The sequence below is a fragment of the Tupaia chinensis genome, unplaced genomic scaffold, assembly GCF_000334495.1.
Source record: "Tupaia chinensis unplaced genomic scaffold, TupChi_1.0 Scaffold000187_1, whole genome shotgun sequence".
NCBI classification, from domain to species: domain Eukaryota; kingdom Metazoa; phylum Chordata; class Mammalia; order Scandentia; family Tupaiidae; genus Tupaia; species Tupaia belangeri.
In genome coordinates, this window is record NW_006159662.1 from 3,728,590 (window position 1) to 3,738,080 (window position 9,491).

Here is a 9,491-nt window from a genome sequence, read left to right on the forward strand (position 1 = left end):
TAATGGAACATATTTATTTACCGCACATCTTCTTAGCAGAATGCTTTTTAGTTTTTGTCTTTAGGTTTGTGCCATAGGATACATGTGCTCCCCAGAAAGAGATAGAAGAAAAGCAAGAAATCAACTCCTCCATTCTCCTCTCTGGATTTTGGACACACATGCACAGGCGTCTGGCATGATTTTCAAACTGCCAGGTCTGAGACTCTAACCAAGGTTAGCCACGTGGGAGTCCAACACCATAACCAACATGTCACCTGCCGGCCCCTGTAGAATGCTCTTTTTTCTTTTCTTTTCTTTTCTTTTTTTTAAGAGAGAGAGACTTTTGCTACTGGGCATGTGCACTTGCTAGAGAGGAGAGACAGAAAACAAGAAATCTCTCCAGGGGGGATGGCCACACCGCAATCCCTTCTCATCTCTCAGTCCTGTCATAGGACACATGCACTTCCTAGGAAGAGACAGAGAGAGGGAAAGCAAGAAATCAGTTCCTTCTCTTCCATTCTCCTCTCGGGATTTTGGGCACACACGTACATGTGCCTGGCATGAGTTTCAAGCCACCAGGTCCAGGACTTGAGCCACAGTCGACTATATGGGAGTCCAGTGACATAACCATTACACCACCTGCTGGTCCCCAGAATGTTCTTTTTCACACAACTATCCTTCTGGCAAAGTGCTTACTGTGGCCCGCTCACACAAAGTGCCGTCCACAACTGACGACATGCCATGACAATCCATAAGGGGGAACATCCTCTTTCGAATATGGGCAGTATCCCCTCCTGCTCATTATATAATTGCACTTGTTCATAGCATAGCTGTCATCTGAGTCTATTCCAGGAATTGGACGTGAGAGGCAGCGTTTTCCCCGGGTCGGCAAAGCTAGGCAGCCACGCAGTATAAACGTAACAATCCAGGCAGAACATCCAGGCGCACAGGAAAACGTACAGGTCACAGCTGCTTCGGCACAGCAGCCCTGAAACATCTCTGACCAGGACGACAGCCGGGCAACTTCTCATTGACCCCGAGACAGGCACGCTGCACGTAGGACACTTTGACCCATTCCTAGATTAGGCTAGGTTGCCGAAGGCTCCCAGTGCTTTGATTGCAACGTGTCCTATCCCGAAAAGGTCACAATCTCCTTTATTTAACAAATTAATTAATTAATTATTTAAAGAATTATTTTATTTAACTTTATTTATTTTAATTTGACCAAAGAGAGACAGGGTGAGAGAGACAGAGAAAGTGAGCAAGCAGGGCGCACGGGCCGGGACTCGAACTGCAGTCGGCCATGTGGGAGTCCAGCGCCCTTAACCACCATGCCATCTGCCAGCCGCTAATTAATTAATTTTTAGCGAGAGATTCCTGCTATAGTGTGTGCACTCGCTGGAGAGACAGAGAAACAGAAAGCAAGAAATCACCTCTCAAGAGGGATGACCACACCTTAATCCCTTCTCCTCCATTCTCCTCTCAGGACCCTGGGCATCCATGCACACACACCCGCCATGAGTTCCAAGGCTCCAGGTTCAGGATTCAAACTGCAACCAACCACCTGGGAGTCCAGCAACACAACCATTATACCATCTGCTGACCCCACAATTTCCTTCAATAGTTTCCCAGGGGCTGGCAGGTGGCATGGTGGTTGAGGGCACTGGATTCCCACATGGCTAGCCACGGTTTGAGTCCTGGACCTGATGGCTTGCTTTCTCACTCTCTCTCTCTCTCTCTGTCCCTCTCTGGGCAAATTTAAATAAATAAAGTTAAATAAACTAATTCTTTAAAAAAGTAGTTTCCCAGACCTAGCCTCAAATTTACAATCATGCGAGTCCAGTTCCAGCTGTCAGCCAAAACTTTCTTACTTTACCCTAACTGATCAAATCCACATCCTATTTATTACCGCGCCTTGCAACCTAAGTGTAATTTACTTGTTGCCCTCGAACGGATCAGGCATAAAGGCTGGTGCCATAAACACAAAAATGTAAAGCCATTCATTTGACAAAAAGAGCACGTGCTTTGAGTGCCTACTAAGTGCTAGACAGCAGGGATGTAGATGTATATGTTGTTAGGCCGAATTAGCAAAATCACCGCCATGTTAGGGAATGCTGGGGAAGTTAGCTTAATCACTACCCTGTTGAGTTTTCAGGGACGGAGCCCACTTTGTTAGGGCCTCAAGGACGGGAACCAGGAGTCTGGGAACTCTCAGATAAGTGGAAAACGGGAGGGCCCAGCACCTCCGAGGCAAGGTCATCCAAATCCTTAGCTGAGAGCCCTTATCTAGACCTGAGCAGGTGGTGAGAGCTGGACCCTCGCTTCTCATACCCCCCCTTCCTTTGTGTGTTACAGTCTAGAGAACATCCTGAACTATAAAAGATCCCTTTATCTTAGGCTCGGGGTCCTTGTGAAGGCCCGCTGCGACGGGCTGAAACTTGGACCCCAGCTAGCTGGAAAAATAAAAGCCTCTTTTGCAGTTGCATTGTCGCTGTCTTTTCTGTGTCTCCATCAGTTAGACCGATCTCTGGACCCTTACAATGTGAATATCACAGACAGGGGACTGCTTCTTAAAGATGTTTAAGGCATAGTGGGGGAAACTAGTTAGGTGGGCAACCAAATACATGAAATAAGCACAGGGTCAGCCCTGTTGCCTAACGGTCAAGGGAGCTGGATCCCACATGGCCAACTGTAGCTTAAGCTCTAAACTCTTTTTTAAGTATTATTTCTTTTTAGAGATTTTTGCAATAGGTCACATACACTTGCCAAAGAGACATAGAAAAACTGAGAGACAGAAAGTGAGAAATCACCCCCCCCCAACGGGGATGGCCACGTCACAGTCCCTTCCCTTCCATTCTCCTCTCGGAATTTTGGGCGCACGCACACATGCATCTGGCGTGAGTTTAAGCCACCAAGTCCAGGACTCGAACCACAGTCGACTATGTGGGAGTCCAGTGATGTAACCATTATACCACCTGCTGGTCCCCTGCGGCTTAAATTCTGCCCACCTGCTAGACAAATGCTCCAGGTTCTTGTGCACGAATGCCCCAAATCCAGACAAGATGGAGAAATACAGACAGGATTGCAAGGTCCTGACCATGCCCCCTTAGGGAGTGCATTCTCTCTCAATCTAACAAGCGAATGTGCCTGACAGCAAACTAAAAAAATAAATGTTTGCTGTTTCTGGTTCCTTCACAATCACTGAATATTTTCTCCAATGTCATAATGAGGAAGCTACACACATGGCGATCAGTGGATGATCAGAAAGCATTTTCTTACACAGGGTACGTTTGTTTGGTAATTGCCTATTTCGATGATGCCCCCTAAGAGCATGCAGTTTATCTTTGTGGGGGGAGAGGACAGCCCGGCTTTAATCCTATTCCCGAAAGGCTACTTTGGGATACCTAGGAATTGATGTACCAGTAGGCTGGCCCTGGGGAAGGGACTGGAAGGATTTGTAGGCAGTTGGAAAGTTCTTGCACTACGTCTGCATAAGTCCTTCCTTTCACGTAGAAAGGGTTTAAAGTCCAGAGCTGAATGACTAGGAGAGAAATCCTGCTCAGCGGTTCTCAACAGGGAAGCCCCCTACAGGCATGTCAGACGCAGGTCGGAAGGGATGTTCTGGTTCTGGGGTGCACTACAGGCAAACAGCAGGCAGAGCCAGGGGTGCTCTAGGAAATCCTGTGCTAGTACCAGCAGCATCCCTAGTGGCCTGTGACCCCTGCTGGTTGGAACTGGCAGCCTGTGGAGATGCCTGAGTAACAGCCATCTAGATCCCAGGCACTGGGGGAGTCCCTGGAGACCAGAACACAATCCAGGGGCTGGCCAGAATCCCCTCTGCTGAAAACGGGCAAGGTGCAGCTCGCTTATCATTAGGACATTACTCGATCTCGGGGCTCAGTGGAGTCTCAGTTGCTCAGCTCCTTCAATCCCGAGAGTGCTGAGAGGACAATGGTTTCTGGGCGCAGAGCCACAGGACTGCACGTTGTAATAAAACCTCTCTGGCTTGCCATTGCGGGTCACAGGGAGCCTGGGACTCATCCTCATCCAGCTCCGAGTACTCGGCCTCTGGCCATTCCTTGGGTTTGGGGTGCACTGCGTGTCTCAGTGCACTGTCCAGGTCATATTGGAAGCCCCCCCCCGCCGTAGGGCTCCCCTTGGCATGTTCCTTGCTAAAGTCCTTCTTTTTTTTTTTTTAATAACTTTTTAAAGATTTATTCCATTTTATTTACTCATTCATTTTTATTTTAATTTGACCAGAGAGAGAGATGGAAAGCGAGAAAGCAAGCTACTAGGTCTGGGACTCGAACCGGGGTTAGCTATGTGGGAGTGTCCAGCACCTTAACCACCATGCCACCTGCTGGTCCCCTAAAGTTCTTCTTGGCACAGGCCCAAAGGCTCAACTCCTGGTCCTTTCTCAACTTGACTGTGAGGATGTCATCCTGCTCCACGCAGTCATTGGGGCCTTTATCTCAGTTCCACCGTGTCACTGGAATGTCTTGGGGGCTGTTGGAGATGAGGTCCCTAGATGTGACATGACGGGTCTGGTCTTCATTGCATCACACTGGAGGGTGAACTCCCCCGAGCACTTGGGGCAGAGCTCTTTACACGGCAGGCCAGGAATACTCAGCTTGTCCAGTGCCCTCCTAGTGAGTGAGGGAGATTAAGCCACCCAAGTCTGTGAGCAATGGACTCATGAGGGACTGAGGAATTGGCACCAACCTGGACCCAGTCGATGGCTACTATGGGAACCTCGGCGATGAAGACCCTCCAAATAGAATTGGCCATGGCCAGGTCCGCATTCTCGATGATGAACTTCACGCTCTCATCCGTGAGCTCTGTGATCCGCACGGTGGGCTGGTTAACAAATGGCATCATGTCCCAGGGCCCACCCTGTGTGTTTTTTAATTATTTTGCTTAACTTTACTTAATTTGAGCAGAGAGGGACAGAGAGAGAGAGAAAGTGAGAAAGCAAGCCACCAGGTCTGGCACTTGAACCATGCGCCATGTGGGAGTCCAGCGCTGTTAACCACCATGCGACTCACCAGCCCCATAAATAAAATAATTTTAAAAAAAGATTAATTTTATTTAGGCCAGCAAGTGGCGGGTGGTTAAGGCACTGGACTCCCACATGGCCAACTACAGTTCAAGCCTTGGACCTGGCGGCTTGCCTTCTCTCCCTCTCTCTCGTCAAAGTGAAAAACAATTATACATAAAATAAAATATTTTTAATTTTATTTATTTTTATTTACTTATTTTAATTTGACCAGAGTGGGACAGAGCAAGAGAGCGAGAGAAAGAGAGGGGGAAAAGTGAGAAAGCAAGACTCCAGGTCTGGGACTTGAACCACAGATGGCCATGTGGGAGTCCAGTGTTCTTAAACACTGTGCCACCTGCTGGCCCCAATAATTCTTTTTAAAAAAAGATTAATTTTATTAATTACTAATATATTTTTAAATTTGCTGTAGGGAACATGCACTAGCCAGAGGGGGGAGGGGGAGAAAAGGTTAAGGTAAGCTCCCAGGTAGGGACTTGCCATTTACCAAGTGCGAGGCTAGCACCTTAACCACCATGCTACCTGCCGGCTCTACGCAACTTTTATGTTAAAAACATAAACTTCTGGGACCAGCAGTTAGCATAATGGCTATGTCACTGGACTCCCATGTAGTTGACCACGGTTCGAGTCCCGGATCCGGTGGCTTAAACTCACGCCGGGCACGTGTGCGTGCGTGCCCAAGATCCTGAGAGGAGAATGGAGGAGAAGGGATTGTGATGTGGCCATCCCCCCTGGGGGGTGATTTCTCGCTTTCTGTCTCTTTATTTCTCTGTCTGGCGAGCGCACATGCCCTATAGCAAAAACCTCTCCAGAAAAAAAAGAAAAAAAAAAACATAAACTTCTTACGGAAATGAAGCCTTGCCCCAAATCGCACAAGGACCTTCAAGCTCACCTTCCTCATCACACTAGTTGGAAAGTCTTGTAAGCTGGGGAGGGCCTTCCCCTCCAGGGCTCAGAGAACCAGGGAAGCAGAGACACACCCAGAGGCCTGAAGGGCCGCATAGACCTGACACCCGTGGCAGGTTCTGGGAAGGTGGGACAATAGGCATTTCTCCTCTAGGGGCAGGAAGTTATGGGATTTATCTAAAGAAAGAAAGAGCACCTTGTTCCGCAAGATCGTGGTAGGGACACCTACACAGTTCACTTAGCATCATACAAAAACCATCTATAGTAGTTTACTTCCTTTTTAAAAACAATGATCTATTTGACTTTATTCATTATTATTATTAAACTTGACCAGATAGAAATAGAGAGCAAGAGTGAGAAAGCAAGCCAGCAGGTCTGGGACCTGAACCTCAATCCATCCTGTGGGAGTCCAGCACCTTAATCAACAAGTCACCTGCCGGCCCCGTAATAATTACTTCTACTCGGCCACTTCCTGACCCAGCCTTCAGTCTCTCAAACCCATATCACGAACCGCGCGGGCTGATTCTGTACCTAAGAGATTAGATTTCCGCTTTCCCGGCCTCAAACTTGCTCCCCGCTCACGGGGCACACATCCGGGGGCCTGGGGGCGTGGCCTTGGGGCGGAGCCTAAGTGCACACCCCAGGCCGCGCCCACGCGACGGCGTTCACCGATCTGCACGCCGAGTCCGACCGCCAGAGGTCGCAGACTGCGGGAACCTGTTTCTCGCAGAGCGAGTGTCCGCCCCGTCAGGCCCTTCGTTCTCGCGAGAGAAAGCGCGAGGCTTGCCGGGAGGGATGCGCGGCTGTCCACAGGTTTGCCCAAGATGGCAGCCCTGGAAGAGGAGTTCACGTTGTCTTCGGTAGTCCTGAGCACCGGGCCTGATGGACTCCTAGGCGTGGAGCAGAGTGACAAAACAGACCAATTTCTAGTGACGGACAGCAGCAGGACCGTCGTCCTCTATAAGGTGAAGAAGGTGGCGCGGGGCGCCCCGGCTGGCGTCTCGTGTCTTTCCGAACGAGTACCGGAGACTCGGGTCTCTCGCCGCTCCCCAACGAGATGGTGGAGCTGGCTGAGCGGGGCTTGGCGTGGCCTGTCCCGGACAGTAGATTTGGCCCGGGTCCTGGCGCGGTCGGTTTTCTGGAGGGACGATCTCTGAGTTGCGGGCGGCAGAGCGTCTGCGTGCACGTGGGCAGGACTCCGAAAGGAAAGGGAACCTGTGCTTTCCGTGGAACGGCCCGCGGTGTCCTTGCCGAGATTCCCCCCCGGGACTCTCACCCCAGCTGGCCGCAGAGGGGTGCGGCGGGAATTTGGTTGGGGGGAGAGATGACACTGACAGGGTGGGAACTGATTTAGCCCTGTGTCTGTACGCTCCCTCATCCTCTCCTTGGGAAAAGCACTTTGGGGAGAGAGGGGTTTTCTTGGTGACTTGTTGAGAACCGTGATTCCTGATGTCTCCTTGACAACCCTGGTTCTCCCGGGAAATCTGCACGCCCCGCCCTCTCCAGCCTAGCTTTTGTTTGTCTTCCCGTAGAAAGTAGTTCTTTTTATCCAGGCTGCCGAATACATACTTCTCCGCATCTGAAAGAAGTTAGCGGTCTGCTTGGAAGTTTTGGCAACACGTTGCCAACAGTTTCTGTCATTTTTGTTTTGACTGGTCAGCTGTTGGTCTCTACCTGGGCGGTCAAATGTGTTTGCCATCTTGCAGTTCCTACGTAAGAATACTGGTTGGAATTAAATAGACAGGTCTTGTCTATCCCTGTTTAATTTTGCGTGCCCCTGCATATTGGCATCAATTTTTACTTTTTTTTGGAGAGATTTTTGCTATAGGGTGTGTGCGTTCGCTGCAGAGAGAAGGCAAGGAATCACCCCTTCCCACTCCCAGAGGGAATAGCCACGCACAATCTCTTCTCTTCGACACGCAGACACACGCACCAGCTTGAGTTTTAAGTCAAGGTCTGGGACTCAACTACAGTGGACTACGTGGGAGTCCAGCAGTGTAACCATTATACCAACTGCTGGTCCAGGAATTACTTTTTAAAATATACTACTGGTTATTAATGAATAAAAGATTGTATTTACTTACCTATTTTTAATTTTAGGAACTGAGTTATATTTTCTTTATTTTTTTTTTGGAGAGGTTTTTGCTATAGGGCACATATGCTCACCAGAAATTCAGAGAGAGACAGACAGAAAGTGAGAAATCACCCCTGGGGAGATAGTCACTCCACAATCCAGTTCCTCCGTCTTCTCCAATTCTGCTCTCGGGATTGTGGGCACTCATGCATACACGCCTGGTACCCGGTGTGATTTTTCAAACCACCTAGTCCAGGACATGAACCACAAAGTCAGCCATGTGAGATCCAGTAGCCTTAACCTCCAGGCCACCTGGTGGCCCATGTCTAATCATGTACAGCTTGGTAGTTTTAAGTACATTCACAGTGTTGTACCCACTTTTCCCTTTGGAGAACAAGTTCTGTCCCCATTAACGGTAAATTCCCATTTTCCCCGACCCCTGACAACCATCATTCTTTTTGTCTCTACAGTCGGACTGCTTTACCTACTTCATATCAGTGAAATATACAGTGTTTGCGACTACTTTTTATTTAATTTAAGAAATTTGTTAGATGCTATTCTGTTAATGTTTTTTGGTTTTGATTGTAAATTTAATTGCTTTTACTGTCTGAAATTGTCTTCTTGAATATTGTGTTTATCTTAATTTCATTAGGTTTCTGATCAGAAACCCTTGGGCAGCTGGTCCGTGAAACAAGGTCAAGTTATAACAAGTCCAGCTGTGTGCAATTTTCAAACTGGAGAATATATTGTTGTACATGATAATAAGGTAAGTTTTTTTTCATATTTATTTTTTTTATAATTTGTTTATTTTTACATTTTTCCACAGATGATAATATACTTTTTTTGAGTTATTCTTTTATTTGTTTGTTTATTTTCACATGAGTTTTGCCAGAGAAAGACAGAGAGAGAAAGAAAAAGAGAGAGAGAGAGAATGAGAAAGCAAGCCACCAGGTCCAGGACTTGAACCACAGTCAGCCATGTGGAAATTTCAGCACCTTAACCGCCATGCCAGTTGCTGGCTCCAGATTTTAAAGCTTTTATGTAATATATAGAACACAAATGCTGACTTATTACCCATTTGAGTTTATTACCTATAAATCAATAAAGAGATTTTTTTCTTTTTTTTAAGATTTTTGCCATAGAACGCGTTTGCCTGCCAGAGAGAGAGGGAAAGTGAGAAATCAGCCCCTGGAGCCGATGGCTGCGCTGCAGTCCCTTCTCCTCCATTCTCCTCTTGGGATTTTGCACATTCATGCACATGTGCCTACTGTGTTCCTCAAAGCTACTAGGGAGTCAGCCATTAGGATATGGTGCCTCAGCCACCATGCCACCTGCTGGCCCAAAAGAAGTTTGTTTTTGTTTTTATTTTTTTTGAGAGGTTTTTTGCTATAGGGTGCATGTGTTCACCAGAAAGACAGAGAGAGACAGAAAGCGAGAAATCACCCCCCAGGGGAATGGCCACGCCACAATCCCTTC

General features: G+C 48.0%; 1 protein-coding gene and 1 pseudogene across 4 annotated transcripts in view; one reads left to right on the forward strand and one right to left on the reverse strand.

The window, feature by feature from the left end:
• Nucleotides 1-3,887: 3,887 nt before the first annotated feature.
• On the reverse strand, nt 3,888-4,854 carry LOC102490721 (DNA-directed RNA polymerase II subunit RPB3 pseudogene; annotated as a pseudogene).
• A 1,839-nt stretch (nt 4,855-6,693) lies between these two features.
• The window catches only part of NOL11 (nucleolar protein 11), a 31,904-nt gene continuing 29,106 nt past the window's right edge, over nt 6,694-9,491 (forward strand). For 2 of the 4 annotated variants that reach the window (XM_006146775.3, XM_027771166.1), the window contains exons 1-2: nt 6,694-6,906; nt 8,668-8,781. In XM_006146775.3, coding sequence (XP_006146837.1) covers nt 6,766-6,906; nt 8,668-8,781 — 255 coding nt within the window. In that variant the 5' untranslated portion in view covers nt 6,694-6,765. The remainder of the gene's footprint in view (nt 6,907-8,667; nt 8,782-9,491) is intronic. The other 2 variants (XM_027771165.1, XM_006146774.3) reach the window with 2 other exon arrangements.